Here is a 25585-nt window from a genome sequence, read left to right on the forward strand (position 1 = left end):
CATCCAGACTGCGATGAGAGAAGGTGCAGAGTGGAATTATATGATCCAGGCACTGTTGGTTTGGGGATCAGTAGGTTGGTTAAGTATAAAAGGAGAATTAATGTAAGTTTGAGTGAACTGATTAGAAGGGTGGTAATCAGAATAGTATATGGAGGTTAAGAAGTTGATTTGGGAATTTGATTAGCTTGCCTAAGGAGCTGAGGTTTGAGGCTAGTAGAGAGTCTTGCTGTATGGGGGGATAGAATTCCACAGAGTGGGTATCCCGAAAAAAGTTCTGTAAACAGGAATGGGAGCAAGTAATGAGTAAGGATAAGAGGCACAGATTCTTAAATGCATGTAACTGGACTTGGATCCAGATTAGGAAACAAACCAGTTATGAGTCAGCCAGGTAGACACCCAGGCAGCAGGCTTAAGGGTTAGGGTTTATGTCATGTTATCAACAGAAAAAGATATGTTACGTAGGTCACTTCTGATGACTGGTGGTTAGGTTAGTTTTTGAACAACTTGAATTTCAAGAGGAAAGTAAACATCCAAAATAAAATATCAGAAAGACACTGAGTAACAAATACCAGCACCGATGGAGAGAGAGGATACATCTGCATAGAGCTAATAGTGAACCCTAAATGAATGTATCCATTTTTAAAGAGACGTGTTATATGAGAGAGAGAAGAGGGACAAGGACTGAGCCTTGTGGTACTCCAACTGACACAGGAATTGGAGAGGAAATGTATCCAATGAAACAAACAGTGAAGGAGAGATTTAATAAGTTGTGTGAGAACCAGGAGCTTAGGGAACCTATGGAATGCAACATTGTATGAAAATTGAGTGGTCAACAGTTCCAGATAAGTAGGTACAGGAAAATAAGAAGCATGTAGTGGCCTGTTTTCCAGTGACAAAATCATTGCCACCTTAATCGGTGCAGTATAAGTGATGGAAAAGATAGCCTCACCGAAGAGGGTCCAATTGGTTGCGTGAGAAAAAGAAGCATTTCAAGCAAGTGTAGGCAGACCTCTCAAGTAGCTTGGAGAGAACATTGGGTTGAAAGATGGGACAGTAATCTGAGAGCATGCTTTGTTCTGTATTTATTATTTTTTCAAAATAGGAGTAAATGATGGAAAGATAGAGGGAGATTACAGGCTGGAATGAGCACAGGAGACAGTGGTTGACTGATATGTGAGGGGATATATGTTCAGGTAAAGAATTGAGCAGGGATGAGGATATTTCATATTGGATCTGGTCAGCCTTGTCCTTATAGTACTGGTACTTTGTACTGTACTGGTACTTTGTGTTTATTGTCCTGTACTGTTTTACCCTGTATAGTTTACTGTTTGTACCATGTTCGGCGCTGCGGAAACCTTGTGGCGCCTAACAAATAAACGATAATAATAATAATAATAATAATTATAGTAGGAAACAAGATCATGGGCAGTGATGGTGGTTGGAGGGATTAGTGTGGGATGGTTTGCAAGAGATTTAAATGTATTAAAAAGCAATTGGAGTTAGAAGCCTGAACAGAGAGGAGAGATTGGAAGTATGTTTGTTTGGCAGTGTCCAGAGCATTTTGGTAGGAGTGGTAGATAGCAGTGTATTTGGGGAAGTCCTGAGAGATACAAGACCTTCGCCAATGCCGTGTTTATGGTTCAGAAATTCTGCACTATTAAAAAGCTGTTCTGTATGCACAGCGGACAATGAAAGTGGACAATAATGCTATGTAAGAGCAATATGCATGTCTCCATTCACAATTTCCAGAGTGAGCATTAAATCTTCACTTTCTAGTCCCATTGAACAATATTTGTTGTTAAAAATATAGCTACAACCATTGGAATGCCTTCTACTTATGTTTTGTGCAGTGAAGAGTTGTAGGCTCCTTGTGATCCTAAATAGCATTAATGGATACTTTTTTTGCCATTTATGGTTTATTCTGTAATTGCCATTTTGTTCGTTTAAAATATCAAATGCACATTGGCAATAAAGGATTTGCATATTTGTGTAGTGCCAGGTACAGTGTAAGTGTAATCCTAGTTATGCCTACTGACCACCTCAATCAAGCCCATCACACTGACTATCTATCAAATACTGCGCAACAGTGGGCGTCTTTAGTTGAGCAGACGTTGGTTTGGGCACACATGCGAATGCAGACATAGAACTCAACCGCATGGTCTTTGTGCATTGATGCTTTTAGTAAATTACACTAATTATGTATTTTCATGTCAGTGTCAATGTAAAACTTTATTTATATTTGGGGAAGGTCAGAGTAGGTGTAACAGGTCTCTGATTCCAGACACACTATTAAGCTGCTCACATTTGTTTAGCAGAACTTTCGTGGAGAATAATTTGATATTATACAGAAAGAGAACTATAATGTTAACACATTTTTATTTAATTTCTCATTCGCGCCTGTGGCAGACAACATTTCACCCAGGTCTCCCTGTGTGTTAGTGTTGCCTGAGCAGTGCTGATTTTAAGAGATTGATGTCAGCTCTAAGCCATGCTGTGCATCTCACTGGCAGGTAAACTGTTAATATGGTTTTTTTTATCATCATTATTTAAAACACATCAGTGTGTTTGACAAGAGAGGCAAGAAAGCATTTTATTAGAAAATGTGTTTCTGATGTCTACCTGGGATGTGGGACGGGGTGAGGATGACAGATTATATCTTACACAATGACTCCCTGTCAAATAACCCCCTTGCGTGAACAGCTGCCTGAGCTCCTGTCTTGATCCCAAGGCTGGAAGTTAATTAAGCCCCTCTGTTTTCCACACGGGATGGGAGTGGATGGATAAATAACCAACAATAACCATTCCAAGTTCATTTAATGAGAAGTGCAAATAATAATTGCGGTTCTGTAATTGCAGCCAATAGATTAATGAGTCCTGTCCTCGTTACACAGGATAGACAGAGGAATACTCATTAGCAAGAAGGAGACTTGGTTCTGCTGGGAGCTAAAACAAAAGACCCTGGCAAAATACACCTAATCACTGTTCCCTATATACCGACAAGTCAAGACCCTCCCTCCTCGATACCCCCCCCCCCACTTCAATCTCCCTCAACCTCTACACATAGAATTATTCATCCAATTTTCACCCCCTCCATAAAGACTACAGCAACACCCCTGACTGCTAACACCCCTCACCACCATACGGAGCGTCTCAGAGTTCTTCTCTACAGTCACACAACTCTCGCTACTCCCACAATTCCCCACCTTCAGGCACACACAAATGATCCACTCATAGTCTGCATGCACACACAGTATGACACCTTCTACACCCTGCTGCCTACAATCCCACAGTGCACTCAATTGTCTTCAGCAATTGAACATAGGCATACGTGCCATGCGAGGATTAATTAAGATGGGCGCGTGTGTCCAGTTTAATGATTTGCTTCGGCGACTAGGAAAGGAGAGGGTGAAAGTGACCCCACTGCTCTTTATTTGCAAAGGAAAATGTAAATGAGAAGAAAAAAAAATCCTTGCTGAGATTAACAAGGACTAAAAATGTATCTCTCTGGAGGAGGGGCGGTGAATTCATGGAAGAGGATTATGCTCACGTTGAGAGAATAACGTGAGAATAAGGAGCAGAGGATACACAAATGCTGATCTGTCCTGCAAGAGTATTTAACCGTTAGGCTGACACAGACGTCTTGAGAACCGTATGTTACAGGCCTCTTTAGTAGTAAAGTGATTACAAATAATAGTCTAAGAAATCACTTGTTCTCTAACTTCAGTCATCATCACATACTTCAGCGTTAAATCCTCCAGCAATTTTTAATTAATGAGAAATGTATTTATTTTTTTTAAATGCGAACACTTAGCATACAGGTGTTTGCATAATAAAAGGGATAATGAGGAAGGATGATATACTGCTTTTATTTTTGCAGCAGCAGATAGCTTGGAGTGGTCTTACCTCCAGTATTTTGGGTGACCCTTGACGTCCCAAAGTGCCAAGAATAAGGCCCCACATTTTAGCGCCAGCAGCAGATGAAATGGCCTCTCCTCGGTTTTTTAGCATCACATTGTGGTTATAATACTCTCGGGAGAAAACTTTACTGTATGGATCATATCTGAAAATAGAAATATAAAGCAAAATGATAATGTGCAACTCAATACAAAACATCTTCAGCATCTAAACACCTCATCTTCAGCCCCAGCTGTAATCACCACATCTACAGCCTTAGCACTCCATCTTCATTTATTGGTCTGAAAATGCAATGTCCTAATCCTCTGCTACAGAGATCTCCTATTCCTAAGCACTGCATCATCAGCTGTGACATTATAACACATACTCCTCAATCAGTTCCTATGAACAATGGGACCCCAGCATATGAGCATCCCATAATTAGGACTGTTTACTGAATACATTGGGCTTCTTTCATTAAGGAAAGCAAAAATAAAAGGAGTAACTTTGCACATTGCCAAACCATGTTGCATTAGAGAGGAAGGCAAATTTAAAATGTGATGGCAGATTTATATTTGGGTTAGGGCATATTCTAGATCAACTTTAAAGTTCAGTGTAAAAATAAAGCTATCAAGTATTTGTGTGCTATATGAAAAAACAGCCAGTATTTATCTTATGTGCAAAATAAAACTAATTTGCACCCCTTGCATTGTAGCATGGTTTTGTCCAGGAGAAATCTTACTTGTTTTTTTGCCTTACTTTCCTTAATGAATCAGGGCCAGTATGTTCTCAACATCTTCACAATCCACATACCCCAAATTTTCTCATTTGGGAAAACCCCTGCCCTCAACTTTGGTCTTACTTACTAAAAAACAAAAAAAGACAAAAAAATACGAAAACAGACAATGAACGTTAAGCCTGGAAACTCTCCCCTAAACCTCGCTTTCAAAAATCCCAGCGTTGGTTCCTAAAAACCTCATCCTTAGTCTTGGCTCATGCAAATCTAGCCACAAATCATGGCTAATGACAACCCCATTATTAGTATTGTTTCTTTACTATTTCAGTACATCTATTAGCAAATCCTGGACTCTAAATGTCTGAATATCCCTCTTTTCAGCTTCAAAACAATGTTCTGATCTTCAGCCTCAGTTCCTAAACAAACCATTCTCTATGCAGCCCTATAGCACCAGATTAGTAATGCTTTCAATTCACAAACTGAAGAGCTTGCACTCCATATCCTTATCCCCAGCTCTGCACTTACATCCACGTTGCTCTAATTGATATTATTTGGCACATCAACCCAGTACTACAAATCCAAATGGCAAAATATATGCAAGAATCATATATATAAATGCAAGTCAGAGAGACTGTGTGCTCTACACACAGTATATACCTCTATGCTGGCTGTGCATCAATTTATAATAAACAACTCATCAGGTTCACTGTACCATATTCAGAAATGCTCTCTCGCTCTCTCTCTATATATATAACAAGACTGGTGTATATAATGCTTTAAACCCAGGGAATGATCATGAAACAATTCAGCTCAGCGTGAAGATTTTGCAATGCAGATAAAAAAAAAAAGAAGAGGAATATTTAAAAGGCATCTCATACATTTATTCTAGAAATGTGAGCTAAGAAAATAAACAAGTATGAGACCTATTTGAAGCCAAACATGATCATCAAGGTGAAACACACAATGGGTTAGTATCACCATACAGCCTGTCAATGTTTTAGGCTAGGCACAACTGTAATATTTTTATATCTAGCATCACGATTACTAAGGTCATTTTACTCATATATGGATATGACCCAGTTACTCAGTACCTCTTGATCTCTGAGTTCTGGGACACAGCATCCTGCTTGGAAACTGAAATCATTAAATCGAACAGTGCTCATTTTCCTAACCATTATTATCCCTTTAAGCCTATCCTAGTCAAGTTCTGGAGCATCAGACACCATTATTAAAAGCAATATAACATTCAAAAATAAAACTAATTAGAAGAACCGCAAATCAAGATAAATGCTTTATACACTTTACTAGTAGACCATCGCCCATCCTGGAAAAGTATCTACCTACTCAACTATACAGAAATAAAATATATCAATAATTATACCTGAATGCTTTTGTGTCTGGGTTGGCAATCATTACTGACTCCAGGTGAAACCGGCCATCGCCCAAATACCTGCAAGTAGGAGAAGATGTGAGGTGGGTAATTGTCTCCAGTTCTGAGCTATTCATCACGAGTACTAGGCGTAATTGGAAATTATAGCTCAAAGTGATAGTGCAACCTTTATGAAAGGACAATGTAACATTCACAGTTAAAAAAAACAAAAACACTTTGACTAAGAATCACTTTTGGGAATAGCTTTTAAACTTTATTTTTATATGTTTTTCAGGTACAAATTTCACTTTCTTACCATCTTCAGTCATAAGGTTGCTATTTCTGTCTATGTGGATCATTGTTCCGCCTCTAATTCATACATAATAATTAAATAATTAATAACTAAATAAAGTACACATGATATGAAGGGGAGTGGTCTCAGATGGTTAGATTTACATTTCTGTATCCAAGCCACTATTAATATACTGATAACCATGCTTCACTTGCAGCATAGCAAGTGTTCTGTGCTCAGGTAGAAAGCTTCATACACCATGAGAATAGATGGCAACCTTACGTAAATAATTTGTGCCCATTTCTCATTTTTATGGTGCACTGTACTCAGTCATCTTCTTAGTACAGAACTGTTGCTGTTAATCTCTATTCATTGTGCAGAGAAGATCACGGAGCATTAATAAGTGTTGAATTGAGGTAGATGGATATAATGCAGAATTAAGGATCAGATGCTGATCTTTCTTCCCTTAAGCATCCTTGGATAGACAATGTCAGAAATAATGAGGTATTCCTGTAGCCTCTTCAGTAAAACTATATCTCCCTTCTAATAATGAGCTCTGTTACAACTATCACCTTGACTGGCCTGTACAGACTCAAGTGTCTTCACTACATGCCTCTACATTGTGCAAATGATTGGTATCCAAGGGTTAATCTATACAGTACCATTCTGTTATCTTTGGATCTCATCTGACACGAGTTAGCGAACAGAACGTACGTATGCTTCATCAGTAACTGAATTATACACGAGTTAGCGAACAGAACGTACGTATGCTTCATCAGTAACTGAATTATACACGAGTTAACAGAACGTACGTATGCTTCGTCAGTAACTGAATTATACACGAGTTAGCCAACAGGACGTACGTATGCTTCATCAGTAACTGAATTATACACGAGTTAGCTAACAGGACGTACGTATGCTTCATCAGTAACTGAATTATACACGAGTTAACAGAACGTACATATGCTTCGTCAGTAACTGAATTATACACGAGTTAGTTAACAGGACGTACGCATGCTTCATCAGTAACTGAATTATACACGAGTTAGCTAACAGAACGTACGTATGCTTCATCAGTAACTGAATTATACACAAGTTAGCGAACAGAACGTGCGTATTCTTTATCAGTTACTGAATTATACACGAGTTAGCGAACAGAACGTACGTATGCTTCATCGGTAACTGAATTTTGTGGTAACAAGAAACGAGGCATATATGGGACACCCAAATTCATGGACAAAGATAGTGTGGACATTTACAAAAACTTGTAAATGTGTAACTGCAACTTAAAGCTACCTATACAATTCTGGAATAACGTTTAGAAAAAGCTTATGATTCTTCTGGTTATGTATAGCATATTGTTTGCACAAATATATTTACACCGGTTTTCACAAACGTCTCCCATTGTATTTCAATTGCTGGCTGCAACAGAGGCTTAGACCTTTGATGTATATAGTGGGTCAGACCTATGTTAGGAGGACATGTTCATAGAAAGTATTTTTTTTTATAAATAATGGTAACATGATAGATAAGGAACGTCTTTATAAAGTTGAATGCCAGTGAGAAGCCATGAAGATCTGCAGTGAGCCGATTGGAAAGCCAGTAAAACTGTAATATTTGACTCCAAATGTCATTAACATCGTCTGGATTATAATGTGTATGTTTATTTTATCATCTGACCATAGCAGATTATGTGCACAGAACAGTGTTCCCAAATGGCCCTGGATCTGTACATAGACCACTAGAATTGTTTGTGTAATGCAAATCAGTTAACCTAAGTTTGGCTAGTGATATTGGTGAGAAGACATTCACCTGTGTGAATACTGCACTCATCTGGCATCAATGTCACTAATAAAAACACCATCTACTCTCATCTTCTCACTCAGGGACAACAAGCTGCATAGCCTAGGCCAGAATTGTCTCTCCTCAGCTGCTGACTCTATTTATTACCAGGGTATTCCCAGGCTAACTGTTGTGGGTCTGCCCCAGGGCCTCCTACCATTGGGATGTGATCAGAAAGGCTAAAAAATGAGACTCAACAAGGGGGTGCTTTTATAAGATGCCCCAAACCACCCGAGGCGGCTCCTCACAATTTAAAAAGGACAGAGGCTTCACTACAAGGTTCTCACAGATTGCCCAAATCTTCTTTTCATGGAGAGGGGGAAATCTACAACTTGTATCCATAAGCATGTTGTCTCACTCATTACCCATAGATTATGACCAGTGTTAAGGTTGTGGGTGTACACTGATCTGTAAACCATAAATCTTGTCTGCCTTATTAAATTATTTCCCACAGTACCTAATGGATATTTTACTGTGGCCAGGAGGGCAGTGTGTGAATGTTTCAGTAGCCTCTTGTGCCCCAAAGCCACCTGTTGAACACTGATGATCTATACAGCAGTGTATGGAGTCAAATATAAGCTTTTATATACTTAACCCTAAAACAATGCAATATACACACCATGGCTGCCCATCCTGCAGGAACAGAAGCAGAGTATACCATCAAATATGCAGCCTGGTCAGGATTTTTTTTTTTTTTTTTACAACAACCTAATACATGATAGAAACATATGGAGTTACTGACCCCTACTGCAGTTTATCAGGATTAGGAGTCAGATATGTCAGTCACTGATCTGTTTTGGTTTTTTTTCAAGTGACATTGATGGACACCTCAGCTTAACAGTAAAAAGCAGGTTCTGCTGCAGTTACAGGATTTACTGCCTTGGTCTCTATAGTGGGCTACCACAATGGTCTAAGCTAATAAACTTACCGCACTGGTAGCCACTGATCTCCTATGGATTATCCGATCATGCTCAGTATGTCATAGTGACAAACAACATCCACAAGGAGCCAGCTGCTTGCAAGGTTAATTTATATTGTGCATACCAGTATGGCGTGATGGGAGATGTCACTTAGAGGGAAGATACAGAAACCTGAGGTTTTATTTGTCCCATTTTACGGCAGAATTAAGCCTAAAAATAAAAATAATCTGCTGTAATAGATGGTGAATTGTATGGTGAATTCTATTGTGTTATATTCCCCTGGTTGTCAGAGCTGTTAAATTGCATTTTCAGTAACATGATCATATTTCTAAGTTAGTCCCAGTTCTCAAATCATTGACATGGTATAAAACATAACTTAAACTTTTTTTTTTCTAAATCCCTTTCAGGTTTCACATAAAAAATAGACAACCCAAGCACAACATTTACAGAATCAGCTGCTGCTGTTTGCTCTCAGCACATACAACATAGAGCCAACCACTTTAGTAGACTATAGAATAAATATTATTCAGATTCTATTAGCCATCTATCACTTTGTCTTTCACAGGCATGGATCAATGTCTTACATACATTTTAATATAAACATTCTTTTTATTGTATTTTTGTTCAATTTGACTTGTTTAAGCTAGCAAGGGGGGGGGGGGGCTAACATATAGAATATAAGAACTGGATGAGATAGGTAACTGGACCCTTCCACAATCATCATGTTTTATGGAATATGCAAGAGTCTTAGCAGAATTGTTTTTGTTTTGTTTAACTTTCAGCAGAAAACCAAAATCAAAAAAGTGATGTATACCAAATAAAGGTAAAATGTCACAGGAAAAAAATGCTCAGGAACTCCAAGGTGACTTCTAAAATCCAGTGAATTAGTAGGGAGTAGATCGTGCAAGTTCTTATAGGGGGAAAAATTCCTACGTCCATACTGACTCAAAAATACACTCATGCAGCGCTAAAACTTAAGAGCAAATCTAAGGAAAAGATGAATTTTAATACTAACAATACAAGTGCCCAAGGCTAAGGTTATAATAAGGTCACAACTTTCGTATATGTTTTATATTATGTGCAATTACCAGTCCTTGTTTGTAGCTCCCCTCCAACTTTTATGACGTTGTTCCTTTCAAGACATCCCCTATCCCACACACACGCTCCTCAACCAATGCCTGAATCTGGGGACACATTTGTGCTGTTAGATCACCGACATGGAAAGAGGCCTGGACCTCCTGTGCTGTTTGCCCGCAGAGCACATGAGCTTGCAGCTATAAGCACCAGGATAGGGGGGTATTTGCTACACTAGGTGGGAGGAAACATATTGTACAACTTATAGTAGCCATTACAATGAATATCCTGTCATTCAGCCTGAGCGACAGAATTCATTTTCAATTTGACCACACACGAGGGTGATAAAACTAAAGGTGGGGGAATGTCACTGCATTTAGCAGGTGACACATACACAGGACTACAGTCATCTGCTGTACTAAGTTTTGGGCATGCCCAAAAATTATCAGCTGGTTTTGATTGGACTATTCTTGAACATGCAGAAGATTGTGGAGACACATGCAGAGATTTGGGGCCAATTTGCACGAGTGTGTATAAACAAGATATCTACTATGGAAGAGTGCAGAGGGAAAATGTTTAATATAGATGGAACAAATGTAAGGTTATATTAGATTACGGTCAACTTTAAGAGCAATCGTCCACTTATCACTAGGTGCATGAAACACGTCACACTCCAAAACGGTCGGAAAGAGCAGGGTTAATGTAGTCTGGAGGCAGCGGATCACGTCATAAGTCTCACTCAGCACTGCTCCAACTATATAGTTCTAGGATTACAGGTATGGATCTTTTATCGTGAATGTTTGGGAATATTAAACATTTAAGCTTACCTACAAGTTTCACAATTTCACTATTTGTAAAGCCACAGTGATGGTACCTATTCAGTCCATGTTAATGGCATTATGAGGTAAAATTCCAGTTTCTTCTTCAGTTTCTGTCTTTTCCCCGGTCTGTGGCACCATCTTGGATGGATAAGTACAGCCAATGAATATCGGTTATGGATAATATAGCAATGTAACTCCCCCTTCATTATACAGCGAGCGTATATGGGCTCACTAGTCTGCCTCATCAATAGCAAAATAATGCTATTGTATTTTACTGGGCATAAAACCAGGCAAGAGTGATCTGCACTCACGTTCACGTCAATCAAAGTCCAGAAGTCAAGTCTCCTGGTCCTTGCAGTATTTAACTGGGGAAAGGGGCATACACAGTATGACAGGAGGGGTGTGCTTTATAAAGAAATGCCAAATTATGAGAGCTGCAGAAATGAAAACAAAATAGAGAGGGCATTAGTAACAGTACGTGTCTTCTGTTAGATTTTACCACATGCCTGGTAGGTACACTATTAAAAAATGACCTGTCTTTCCCCACACTGCCTGAGGCATTTCACTCCTCATTAAATTATTTAGCAGAGCTCCTCACAGTAACTGTAAGAAAAAAACACATGGTGATGACATCTGTGTGTGTGACAAAATCACCAAACATATGCAAAAAAGAGGATTTTAATTTCTGTATTTTATATGGTATAATTTCACATGATTACACAAACAATTGATTTGCATGTATCAGCCTCTCTGTGCGTTTATTTACTGCTCTCCCCCCTTTGTTCTTGTCTGTCTTCTCTGGCCATCACCCCACGTCTCCCTCTTAGTGCTCTGCCGTAACTGTCTCTGCCCGCAGTTTGCCGCCAGTAATTGAGTCGTATATCAGGACACATAATAGATGGGAGGCCAGAATGTAATTGGGGAAGAAAAATGTCCAAAGCCAGCATCACAGGAGCATTAATTTTATTTAAGGACAGCAAATTAGAGCGTGCTCCTTTCCCATCACCTAATTATTTTAGGTAATGAAAATGCTTAATGTGGTGTGAATTCTCTGAATTACAAACAAAATAAATAAATATCTGCTGAAGGAGAAAGAGAGGGAGAAAACCAGGGAGTGCTCCAATAAATAATGGCAGGAGCAGAGACACAGATCCCAGGAGGCAGAGGGTGCAGAAAACAGACAGGCGCAGCATGTGAGAAATGTATATAGTGAAGTGAAGCACATAGATGATCCCAGCAGCTTTCAGCTGCAAAGTCAGGCCAAAAAGCAGTGCATTCGCTTAGCAACATTTTCACATTCACAGCCTCATTTAGAGGCCAAGAGCTACTTAACAGTGCTATTTTTAAACCCTACAATGCCAGTGCACTTACACTCAAAGAGGGCTGCACTAGTTCAGCACTCATGCATAAATTATGCCTATACTTATGTCCTCTATGCTAATTTTACAACACGCAGGCGTATCTGACTGAAAAAAACAGTTTATCCTCCTAAATAAATGAAAGTAGTAATACCTCAGGGGCCTACGGTCCTCCATTGTGTTTGGATATCTTGGCTATAGCCTACGACACCACACACCCATACGGTATATAAAACTGATTACAGTTCTGTGTTACGGTACAGCAGAATCATTTGGCTCATGCAGATGAAAAATAGCACAATTATTTTAATCTGGGGAGGAATGTCTCCATGTAATGGAGTTCTCATCATTTTAATTTTCCCCAAGTCATTTTCAATTAGCCTCTATGGAGGTACATTTACTTACATGCAGCAAACTGTAGATTCCTGAAATATTATTATTCGCCACACTGTGCAAAAGGACAGCTAAACCCTAAATGGAATTGTTCATATATGAGTCATGATAGTAAAAGGCTGTTTTCAATCTTACTAGGAGCTTCCACTGCAGTTTAAGTCAAAGTAAATTGCAGTAGGCTACTGGAGTACCCTTTTCCATGTTTCCAAAAGCTCAACAGAAAATCATAGAACGTCACTTACGAAAATACTTGCCAGCATTAAGTGTACAGTAGTATTATTATTTAAATTATTTATAGTATATCAAATTGCTGAGTCTTTTTTGGACCAAGCCACATTATGAGATAGTACTCATTTGAGTGGGTTACAACAAAACTTTACTTGCTTAAACCATACTTGCATACTCTCACGGAATTCCCGGGAGGCTCCCGAATTTCAGAGAGTCCACCCAGACTCCCAGAAGAGTAGGCAAACCTCCCAGAGTCGCCGAAATTCACGGCACTGAATGACGAGGGTGGGGCTTATTTGCATCATTAAGCCTTGTCCCCACTGTTCAATGCCGTGAAATTTCAGCATTTTATAGTGGGGGCAGGGTTATGGTGACGCGACAACGTCACCACGCCCCCCCCTCCTGCCCCCTGTTGTTCGAGAAGTGCAATACCTGGCTCTCCCCCCATAACTATGTAGCAATATAACCTCCTCCCCACACATTCCCCTGTACAGTTCCTACTTGACCACCATAGTCTCTCTCTGCCGTACTACAGAGACAGGCCTGGAGAGTGAAGCTCATTCATTCTGATTCACTGCTAGGTCTCACTAACGAATGGTCCCCCACAGCCACGGGGTGGGGGTGAGACTCAGTACAATGTGGGACAGATACAGCAGGGACGAGTTAAATACTGCAGTAGTATATCTGCCCTAGGTCTCCCTGTATTCGTTCTGCTTCACATTGCACCACCGCCCTAGGGGAATTGAGTGATATCATTAGATAACAACCTTTTACACTACACCAAGCCAAGTTGATATCAGCACTGGGCTTTAGAAAAATACAGCTCTGTTCAACTCTAGTCTATACAAAATAGGGTATTGCACCTACACAACATGATATTCTATTTTGTTTAAAATACTAATCATCTATAACTTTGTACTTATAATGCACACATAAATATATCACATAATGAGATCTACAACCGGAAACCAAAACAATGATTAAGTAGTACTTGGGTCTTAATCAACATAATGGGGCAGATTCAATTCCCCGCGGATTATTACCAAAACTACGGTAAATTTAACGCAGATTTTTGCTTGCAGCGCACAGAACTTCAAGCACAAATCAGCGTTGAAATTACCGTAGTAATGATAATAAGCCGCATCTATTACCGTAGTAATGGTAATAGTGTGCGACCCGCATTGTTCGGGAACTGAATCTGCCCTTATGTGACATAATGGGGGGTATTCAATTGTTCCTCCGGCCGCCAGAAAAACGAGCGCGTTAAAACTATTACCATTTATACGGTAATATTGCGCACAAAAACCGTTAATATGGTAGTTTACTCGCTGAACTTCATCTCGCAGCTCAGGGAGCTGCGAGATGAAATTCAGCGAGTAATTACCGTATAAACGGTAATAGTTTTAGAGCGCTCGTTTTTCCGGCCGCCGAAGGAACAATTGAATACCCCCCAATGTGTCAGGGACAACAATTTCAAATATGATTCTCCAAAACTTGGGACTATCCCTGGAACACAGCTGATGACTCATACCATACTTTCCAACTTTCCTAATTTCAGCGGGACAGTCCAGATTGGAGGCATATTAATACTGACTCGCGGGAAGTTGGGAGATATACCCTCACTTACAAAAGCGGGCGGCTCGTGTGCACCTGCACCAGAGGCAGGTGTCTATGGTGCTTGCAACGTTTCAAAGGGAAGGGGGTTATGGGCAGCCTGGCACTTCAGCAGTGCTATCCACATGCACTTTGCACATGGAAATGTGTATTAGAATGTGTTTAAGCAATGTGTTAAAACCAAATGATGTCAAGTTGCAGTTGGATGGGGCTTGTTTAACAAATCCAGGCAAGCTCAATTTACCTAAGAATGTTAACTTCAAAAAAATACCACTTACTTGCGGTAACATTAATACACAACAATATATTACTGTACATAACACTCCTGCATTAAATTTACATGTGTGGTTAATATATATTCAGTAGTTGTACGTACTGAGCAGGATTCATTAGCCAAAAAGTAGTGCCAAGTGTTGGCAGCGAGAAGTAGATAGGAAGATTCATGCTTTCCTAAATGCATTAAGTGCATTCTGGTGTATACAGAGAAGACAAATAACACTGATGTTTAAAAGTGCAAGAGAAGCTTTTCAATTAAAAACTAAATAAAATGAGAAACTGTAAGATGGAAGCACCCAGATTTCATATGAACAAGAATTAAACTCCTCAACAAAATAATTTTACATCCACTATTATAAATATTTACATATCTTAGAAACGATTACATTTCATTTCTGTGGGAAACCATTCTAACTTCGCCTTGAAGCACCCCTAGTCCAATAGTGGGACTGATGCTATTGTAGTGTATGGGAAAACTTTGCAGAAAACATAAAACCAAATATGGCAGTTTCCACAAAGTCCAGTAACATATATAAATAAAAGTAAATAAAAAACATAAAAGCTTTTTTTTTAATACGAAAAAATATTACCTATACAGATTCTTTAAAACACAAAATATACCTTTGTCATTATCAATGGCTTCAAAAGCCAGTTATTATTGTTCTTCAATAAGCATGTACAGTGTATAACAGTAATTCAGACAATGTACCATACCGTGATGTTCATCTGTAATATGCAGCACATAAGATCCCATGTAATCAGCTCTAACTACTATCAGGACAAGCCCATTTTGATGCAGTCTGTTGCCAGTACCTCAATTATTCTCTATCTTCAGGCACATGGCCACCATCCTACAACTAACACTGCAAATTCTCCAAAGACCAACAGTTAGTTGACTGTGCTGCTTAGTAATTAGAACACTCTGGAAAGAACAAATGTGATAAGAACAAAGCGATGCTAAAAACATGATGGGAAAAATAAAAATGTAACTAGACTATTTTTTTAAAATTACGAAAACACAGCAGAAAAAAATTAACTGGTTTGTAACATTTCTGAGGTAAAAATACAAATTAACTTTATTCATGGATCTGACAAAACACGCTGAGAAAGAGGCAAAAGAGCACTTTTTTCAGTTTCAGAGTACACACAAGCATAGCGTTCTATACTTGTATTAGATTATTAGTTTGATTTGTACTTTTGCACATGTTGCTTTGATTATTACAACTGTACATGATTATTATAACATTGTTATGTCTACAACTGGGTGTTTTCTAACTTAAAGGGATTTTTTGCACAATATTTACCACCACAATCCAAACTTAGTGGTTCAAAGCAGTTAGTCATCTGATATTTAAATGTAAAAGTAAAGGAGAGCAGGCAAAATAAAGCGGACTGCATTTTGTGGGATGATCCAGTATGCAGTCTATTAGCTTGTTTGGAACTAGTGATAACCAGAGACATTGAATGATTAATAATCACTAAGGCAGGCCTGGCCTGACCTACAGGTGTTGTGAAACTACAAGTCCCAGCACACCTTGTCAGCTATCTGCTGGCTATTTACAGGCAAAGCATGCCGGGGCTTGTAGTTTCACCACACCTGGAGAGTCACAGGCTGGCCAGGCCTGCACCAGGGCCTTACTTTTGCATTAGGCACTGGTTCCTAGTGAAAAATGTCCCTAGGCTGATTCTTACGGATATTAGTTTAGTCCATAAAATGGATAACTGTGTGTAGATGATTAGGTTCGCTTCATGTGTGAGGGATCAAAGAGTTTTTTCTTTTTTCAAGACAAGTTTTTATTATTAACAGTCAAGAGCATAGTTGCCGACTTTGTGACTCTGTCCTCCGGGAGGACAGGTCACGTGATAGGGGTAAGAGGGGGCATGGTGATGTCTTTGCATCACCATAGCCAGTACCCTATATAAAATGCCTAAATTCATGGTATTGAATAGCGGGGTCGGGGCTTAATGACGTGATTAAGCCCCACCCTCCGATATTCAATGCTGTGAATTTCGGCATTTTTTAGGATCCGAGAGGGTTGCCTACTCTTCTGGGAGTCCGATGGTATTAGTATGGTCAAGAGTACAAAATAACAGAAATCAGAGAAATCAGAATTAGAGTGACCGGTAGATTTTCGTATAGTTAAGAAAAGTCCCAGAGAAGAGGAAGGATGAGTAAAGGGGAGAGAAAGGAAGTGAGTGAAAGTTGTGAAATGCTGGAATAGAGAGAAGATAGAGAAAGAAAAAGAGGAGAATAAAGAGTGAAGGTGATGATGAAAGGATGGGGGAAAAGGGTGTGTGTGTGGCAGAAATCACCATTAGAAAGAAAGGGGGGGAATGGTAGAGGGGAGGGGAAGCACAGCCTATGTAAAGGGCGATTGGTAGTGAAAATAGGACATCCAGGGTTCCCAAATCTTATTCCCAAACCTTATTGAAGGTTTTGGAGGTGTTGCGTAAGATACTGGTCATAAATTCCATTCTGTGAAACTACCAAATCCTGGAGATAGGTGGAGGGATAAATTCATGGTGGAGATAGGGGAGGGATAAATTTGTTTCCAGTCAAGAGGCGATTTGGCAGCAAAGAGGATGTGGCGAGCCAGTTTATTCTGATGTTTAGTGGCGGAAGGGAATCCAAGGGGCAGAAGGAAGAATTTGGGTTCAAAGGGAAGAGAGATTTGAATTACCGATTCCATCAGGGACTTGACCTCGCGCCAGAAAGGAATTCGTTTTGGACAAGACCACCATATATGCAGGAATGTGCCTGCGTCAGAGCATGAACGCCAACATCTGTCTGAGGAGTCAGGTAATATCTTATCAGGACAGGTAGGGTCAAAGAGCTTTTTCATCACCCAAATTAAACTTTTACACTTTAAGCATAAATTTCAGTAGGAAGCTGTTAGAGAGCCCATGTGCAAGTATGGTGACTCTCCCACAATGCCCGGGAGACTCCAGACACCTGGGAGAACAAACCATTCTCCCACATCTTGCCCACTTTCTATATCAGACTAATGTCACTGGATATATTGCAGCAATGTGCTCCCATCTTTACTCACCACCACTCCTTCCTTTGTGGACTTCACAAAGTACTATTCCCATGATCACAACTTTTACGTGCAGTCTGTCAGAAAGACAATGGGAGGGGCTTACTGAAATCTGGTTAGCAGCAATGTTTCCTGTCTCTCCATGCATGAAAGAAGCATCCTTCATAATAAATGCAATTTGTGAACCTGAAGAGACATGAGACATGCACCAAGCACATGGCAGAGTAATAAAAGACCCCTAATTCTAACTGGCTGGTATTAAACCAGGAACCAGCAGACTATGTGGGTTATACAGTTGCACAGTTTAGTAAACATGTGCAGATGTGTGTTTTTCTGTGACATTCTGAGAATTGTTAGAGGAAAACTGATCGTAATTTTTGAAGAGCTCCTAGAATTGAATTCATGAATATATTTACATATGCACACAAACCTTTTTTCTTTCCTTGCATCATTTTAACTTCATCGAAAGCCAGTTTCCCTCTCATTTTTACAGATTAAATCAAGAGATTTGAAGAAGAAAAAGAAAATCTGCTACAAAAAACTGCTCACATCAGAAGGCTCGCCATGTCAGGAATAGTGTCCTTGGTTCAGAGGTTCAGAAATACAAAAGAATAAAGAATAAATGAGGATGCAGTGAGGGCTTGTCCACACAGGCGGAATATGGAATACGCTCTAAACATACCGCAATGCCATTAACTGCTAGGTAAGTGCGGTCGGCAAGGAACTAATAATTCCTATGCCGTGCCATGCACATTGTTAGCATGGATAAGAATAAAATATGTGGCACAGAACTGAAAGAATATTATGCAGACACCATTTTCTTGCTGCCACGCCAGTGCTGTGTTCATTACTGTCCAGGAATCATTAGATCCTTTGCTGACAGTATTTACACAACAGTATACTTGCATCATGTTCCATCTGGAACGCAAAGCAAGTATTCCACTCATGTATGAGCCCTGAAAGTGGTTTTGTCATGCCTGATGTCACTGGCGAATAGGTAGGCTCCTCGTGGATTTGGTCCACACAATGGCTGCACCCACTGTGTGTAAGGAAGAGGTACACTAATAATAAGGTAGGTTTGTAAGTGTGTGGTTCCTTCTTCAGCTCAAACCACAATCAAATTAGAAATTCTACACTTACACTGTGGTTATTTCACTTCTGCTGCCCAGACTCTTTCCTGCTACTGGACCACTATCCCACTGAAAACAAACTAATATTTTTCTTTTACTTTACAAAATTGTATTGTATATTTCTTATGCATAAATGTATCATGATTATTTCTTGTAAAAACAAAAAAACAACCCACTGGTTTTAACAGTTTAACTGAAGCTCAGAGGAAAGCCATGATTCATAGAGTAGTGATAGAATATAGCAATGCTTTATCTAAAAGGGTGGTGACATAATGGTCAGTAAATAGCTAGTGTTCTAAGGAATCCTGACCAATGGTTCTTGGTATTGAAGTTGTAACCCTTTAAGTGCCACTTACATGATCTGCCTCATTCCCTCACTTTCTCCTGACTCTCTTCCCAGGAAACCTATTGTGTAAAATCAGTCTTCAATAGTTGCAAGAATTCCAGGAATCGCTGAGATATTTTATAGGCATGCCTGAAACACTACGGATGAAACAAGCTTCAGAGCAATAAATGTGTTGGTGGAATAGCTGAGAAAAGCCAGCAAGGACAAAAGGAAGGAGAAAATAAATGTAAAGGGTAATAAGAAAAAAAAAAAAGAAAGAAAATAACTGAAGACCAAGGAAACGCAATTTCTCTTCATCTCCATTCTCTCTCTTGCCCCCTGACGCCTGTGGTTACACATAATGTGCTTGAATTGGACAGCATCCTTTTAAACTTTCCACACACACTTCCCTGGCTTGCCGGGCGAGTAAGATGAGCAGTGAGTGCCTCTCCCCCTAACCAGCCTCTTCCTCTAAATCAGACTCACCACACATTAAAATTGTAACAGTGTCTAAAAGGTTCAATTAAAGCTGGAAACAGACGCCCCACTCCCCTAGTGAACTATTTATAGCTCTCTGGGGTCAGTGGTAAGCATCCCTTGCTTTTCCATATACACCAGAACATCCCACTGTTGCTTGGTTTGTATGTACCTGCTGCAAGACCACCCACAGAGAAGGGCACAAAGGAAAAACAAGTGAACCAAACCAGACAAAACTGGGAAGGTAGGTAAAAGAGAAAAGTGGAAAATCAATTCAAATCAACTCAATACTTTCAAACCTTTACTTAATAAAATCCTTATTTTTATTTTGTTTATGTTTCTTTAATAAGCATGCAAATTACAGTAATACCACTTTCATACTGCTGCCCAGACAATATCCCGTGTATATGAACCCGCGATATTGCCAGAGGATAGAGGTGGGGCAGAGGCTCTCCCGGAGTCAAAATACCATACTGAACACGGGTCTGCCCAGGGTCTCCATGCCTCTCATGCCTCTCCATACCAACATGCCTCTCAAACAGACAGAACAGAAGTGGAAGTTGCTCAATCGATTTATAGGTTCATTGCAGGTGCTTGAAAGGGCGGGGTTATCCTGAAAGGAACAAACACAGAGAAGCATGTTTGGCATCAGTAGCTGATGGGGAGTGCTGGCGTCATATTGCCATTTGGAGGGGTTTGGGGTACCTCTTGGTAAGTTAGTTTTCAATTTAAAAACACATATGTATGGCCCAAAAATTAGGACTCTCATTGTTTAGAGTTAGGTCCACCCTATTAGCAGAAGCACCTTGACGGTCCGGGTGGCTTTCCATACATTTGCAAATGTGTGCAACTGAGATTTCTGCACTTTTATGTACAAATAGAAATAGTAGTGCCTTTTTTGGTTATAGCAGTGTGCTGGGGAATTTTTCTCTTTGCTTGTTACTTTCAGGATAACCCCACTCTTTCAAGCATCTGCTATGAACCTATAAACTGATTGAGCAACTTCCACTTCTGTTTTGAATTTCTGATTCATGAAAGTGTCCAGGCTGAACATTCCGGATATTATATTAATACTGTAGTTTCATCTATTTCCATCACAAATGGAACTGTCAAATATCAGCAGGCAAAGACACAGGTGATTACAGTGTTATTAGATGAGAATTTGCATCACATGCATTGTAAATGATATCTGAAGTAAGTGTGTGGATTGTTTGTATGCATTTTATTTGATAGGGGCCTGGTTTCCCAGGATACACTAGAAAAGGCACAAATCCAAATTGTTCCTGTGAACAAAGCAACCAATTTTCCACTGCATCATCCACCGAAATAGGCAGACACATAATGACAGAACTTGGTGTGAATTAGGATAAACTGATTGTCATCTTCTACACACAACAATTTTAATCCTGTCAACTAGATCATCATTTTCTTCATGATACTCCAAGGATGGAATGCTTCCTTGGATGATCACTTTTGAAAAGACACAGACTGTATTACAGTACAAGCAACTTCTTATTCTTATAATCGCAGGGCTTTCATTGGTTGCTTGCTACCCTCACACTAGACGTAATGAGGGAAAAAAGATTTTGTGCGACAGATGTGTGGATAGGTTATATATTTTCACCTCTGATCACATCATTGTCGGTGTAAAGCAGTAACTTTCCGCTTAGCAATCCACTACAGCAAACTAAACAGAAGCACACTGGCAGCTTGTATACTAAACAGCATACAACAAGGGTAGAGACAGCAAAGGCCATGAACAAAGCTGCATAAATGTCAGTCTGCAGCACAATGGACGTTTTGTGAAAAGGCGCCAGTCTCTAGGGAAGCACACGGATTAGCATATCAAGAAGACAACATCCACGAAGGGTGCAAACATGTGCATCTTCTGTAAGCGGGAGCTGGCTGAAACTGGGCAGACTATTTGTTCCTTGCTGATAGGGCTGCCATCAAGAAGGACGTGGGGCACAGATTTGAGTGGCCTGGACTGACTAGGGGGCTCACTGTGACTTCGATGCTTCGCCTCCTTTAAAACAAAAAAAAAGGAGAAAAATATTTTTTGGGGTTTTTGTGCAGCGATACAACGGCTCCCAGTCACTGATAGGTTGGTGACTTCATCTCCCAGTCTCAGTGACTGATAACTGCTGTATTATGTCAAGAAGGGAAAGAGCAGGACAGGAAGAAGGGAGGCACAGAAACAATAAGGAAAGCGTGGCAGCTCACAGGTCTCCAGCAAGTTTCATTTCATGCCCACATTTCGTCTGTTTTATGGAAACATTTAAATCTGCCACTGTACAGAAAAGCTATGTTAGCAATGAAGCATAAGTGGAAGGTTGTGCATGAACCTGCATACAGGGGAGTGCTGGCAAATATCAGCCCAGTGGGCAAGACTTGACTCAGCAGCCTATATTAAAGGACAAAAAATGCAGGTGGCCCAGTGACCCAGCCCAAGGTAGCCCACTTAGGGAACCGGTCCGGGGGCAGATGCCCCCCATGCCCCTGCCTGCATAGCTCCTGTGTATAGGTTTTAATTATGTATTATACTGTAGGTAAACAGGGAGGTTTGTGTACTGTAATGCAGAAGCTGTTACAATGCCTGACAGAAGAGTGTCTGAGAAGCAGCAGCCTTCTGTCATACCACCATCTAGTATGGAGTATAGTGCAGGAGTAAGCCAGTGTCATCAAGACAACCAATGTCTTTTCAGCTGGCTTGTAACTAACCCTGCACATGGAGATATACTCTACAAGAAGGCATAATACATTATCACTGTGTGTAATAGCACAAGGTGCCTCCGTGCCAGGGTGGTAAAGTTCAATCATTTAAGTTTCCTCGGGAGCATGTGGGAAGATCTGATGGCTATCATGCGAAGAACTGTGGGAGGGACATGCAAAGAACTGTGGGAGGGACATGCAAAGAACTGTGGGAGGGACATGCAAAGAACTGTGGGAGGGACATGCAAAGAACTGTGGGAGGGACAGGCAAAGAGCTGGGGGGGGGGCACGCAAAGAGCTGTGGGGGGGGGCACGCAAAGAGCTGTGGGGGGGGGCACGCAAAGAGCTGTGGGGGGGGCACGCAAAGAGCTCTAGTGGGGGGCACGCAAAGAGCTCTAGTGGGGGGCACGCAAAGAGCTCTAGTGGGGGGCACGCAAAGAGCTCTAGTGGGGGGCACGCAAAGAGCTCTAGTGGGGGGCACGCAAAGAGCTCTAGTGGGGGGCACGCAAAGAGCTCTAGTGGGGGGCACGCAAAGAGCTCTAGTGGGGGGCACGCAAAGAGCTCTAGTGGGGGGCACGCAAAGAGCTCTAGTGGGGGGCACGCAAAGAGCTCTAGTGGGGGGCACGCAAAGAGCTCTAGTGGGGGGCACGCAAAGAGCTCTAGTGGGGGGCACGCAAAGAGCTCTAGTGGGGGGCACGCAAAGAGCTCTAGTGGGGGGCACGCAAAGAGCTCTAGTGGGGGGCACGCAAAGAGCTCTAGTGGGGGGCAGAAAAAGAGCTCTAGTGGGGGGCAGAAAAAGAGCTCTAGTGGGGGGCACGCAAAGAGCTCTAGTGGGAGGCACGCAATGAGATCTAGTGGGAGGCACGCAATGAGCTCTAGTGGGGGGCACGCAAAGAGCTCTAGTGGGGGGCACGCAAAGAGCTCTAGTGGGGGGCACGCAAAGAGCTCTAGTGGGGGACACGCAAGGAGCTCTAGTGGGGGGCACGCAAAGAGCTCTAGTGGGGGGCACGCAAAGAGCTCTAGTGGGGGGCACGCAAAGAGCTCTAGTGGGGGGCACGCAAAGAGCTCTAGTGGGGGGCACGCAAAGAGCTCTAGTGGGGGGCACGCAAAGAGCTCTAGTGGGGGGAGCACACAGAGATTTAGTGGGGAGCACGCAAAGAGATTTAGTGGGGAGCACGCAAAGAGATTTAGTGGGGAGCACGCAAAGAGATTTAGTGGGGAGCACGCAAAGAGATCTAGTGGGGGGCACGCAAAGAGATCTAGTGGGGGGCACGCAAAGAGATCTAGTGGGGGGCACGCAAAGAGCTCTAGTGGGGGGCAGGCAAAGAGCTCTAGTGGGAGGCACGCAAAGAGCTCTAGTGGGGGGCACGCAAAGAGCTCTAGTGGGGGGCACGCAAAGAGCTCTAGTGGGGGGCACGCAAAGAGCTCTAGTGGGGGGCACGCAAAGAGCTCTAGTGGGGGGCACGCAAAGAGCTCTAGTAGGGGACACGCAAGGAGCTCTAGTGGGGGGCATGCAAAGAGCTCTAGTAGGGGGCACGCAAAGAGCTCTAGTGGGGGGCACGCAAAGAGATCTAGTGGGGGGGACGCAAAGAGCTCTAGTGGGGGGCACGCAAAGAGCTCTAGTGGGGGGGACGCAAAGAGCTCTAGTGGGGGGCACGCAAAGAGCTCTAGTGGGGGGCACGCAAAGAGATTTAGTGGGGGGCACGCAAAGAGATCTAGTGGGGGTCACGCAAATAGCTCCGGGGGGCATGTTGAGGAGTTTTAGTGTACATGTGGAATCAGAGGGCTTGCGGGTTCTGAGGGCATGTGGAGCTATTTTGGAGCATGTGGGAGGTCTCAGCATCATGAGGTGAAATTTTGTTGCAAGTGAGGGGCACGTAGGCGGCCCTTGCCTGTTTCATTTGTACTGGGCCTCACAATTTCTGATGGCAGCCCTGCTTGCCGAATGTAGGCTAGACTCACTTAAGCATTTTGTATTGGATCCACAAGCAAGATTTTGTGTTGTGAGATCGGATATTTATATCAACTACACGGGTGGGAAGCGTGCCATACAGCGGAGTGTGACCTATAATGTGGATGGAGGCCCTTTACACCACATAAAAATGTAGGTATGGATATATAAAATATATTGTTCCCATGTTCCCTTACTCTTATGAATTATTTAAAGACTTAACAGAGACTCAACTGAGCAGCATTTAGGAAAAGAAAGGTAGAGCTGAAATTAATAAAGGGGATGTGTTAGTAGGATGAACTTTGAAGTGACATTTTTAGCCTTAGCAAGTCATTCAGTGCTGTGCCCAGGACGCTGCCGCTGGTTGACACTGCATATAAAGGGTGAATTCTATTCATGCTCCATGGCAGGAATCCATTAATTTTATTGTAAGATTTGAAGCATGGCTATCGCAAGAGATGGAGGAGCAAGGATTGAAAATTCTTCTGTAACTTATTAAATGAACATTATATATTTTTTCTGTTTTCATTTAATCTACATAGTTTGAAGCGCTGCATTAGCTTCAGATAGTTGTTCTCTAATGGAGCTACAGTTATGCATCCAGCAATTTGATCTCGCTTAGTGGGGGGAAAAAAATAAATTAAAAAATCCTGTACATTACAAGCTCTCTATATTTTTCCACGAATTGTCATTATTGCCATGTGTCCATTCAGCAAGCTTCTACATTCTTGCATTTTAACAGATTATTATTGGTGAACTGTAAGATACTGAGTATCTTCGCCCACTGCATAGTAATCGATAGTACTAAATATGAATGTAAATAATAAAATAATAATACGATATTGAAAGCCAAAGGCTTTCATGCAGCAGCGGTCTCCTTACCACAGATAAAATAGAAATAAGAATCATCGGTATCCAGCATTTAAAATTGCATACAAATTATGATTCTTTCCATTAATGGCATATGCAGAAGAAGGACGTTTGACAGGCGGGAGAGCCGATACTTCAACTTGCAGAAACTGCTGTGCTTTTAAGGCCTAAGAGACATTATATATTACAGGTCTCAAAGGTGTTTTGTGAATGACTGAAATTCTTATTTTATTATATCCCGTTTAATATGCACAACGTCACTATA

At 41.2% G+C, this 25585-nt stretch overlaps 1 protein-coding gene across 1 annotated transcript in view; it reads right to left on the minus strand.

The window, feature by feature from the left end:
- The window catches only part of DPH1 (diphthamide biosynthesis 1), a 163986-nt gene that overhangs the window by 12596 nt on the left and 125805 nt on the right, over nucleotides 1–25585 (minus strand). The window contains exons 7-8 of the mRNA XM_075196689.1: nucleotides 6012–6080; nucleotides 3904–4060 (exon numbers count right to left, since the gene is read on the minus strand). Of these exons, the coding sequence (XP_075052790.1) occupies nucleotides 3904–4060; nucleotides 6012–6080 (226 nt within the window). The remainder of the gene's footprint in view (nucleotides 1–3903; nucleotides 4061–6011; nucleotides 6081–25585) is intronic.

The sequence above is a fragment of the Mixophyes fleayi genome, chromosome 2 (assembly GCF_038048845.1).
Source record: "Mixophyes fleayi isolate aMixFle1 chromosome 2, aMixFle1.hap1, whole genome shotgun sequence".
NCBI classification, from domain to species: Eukaryota; Metazoa; Chordata; class Amphibia; order Anura; family Limnodynastidae; genus Mixophyes; species Mixophyes fleayi.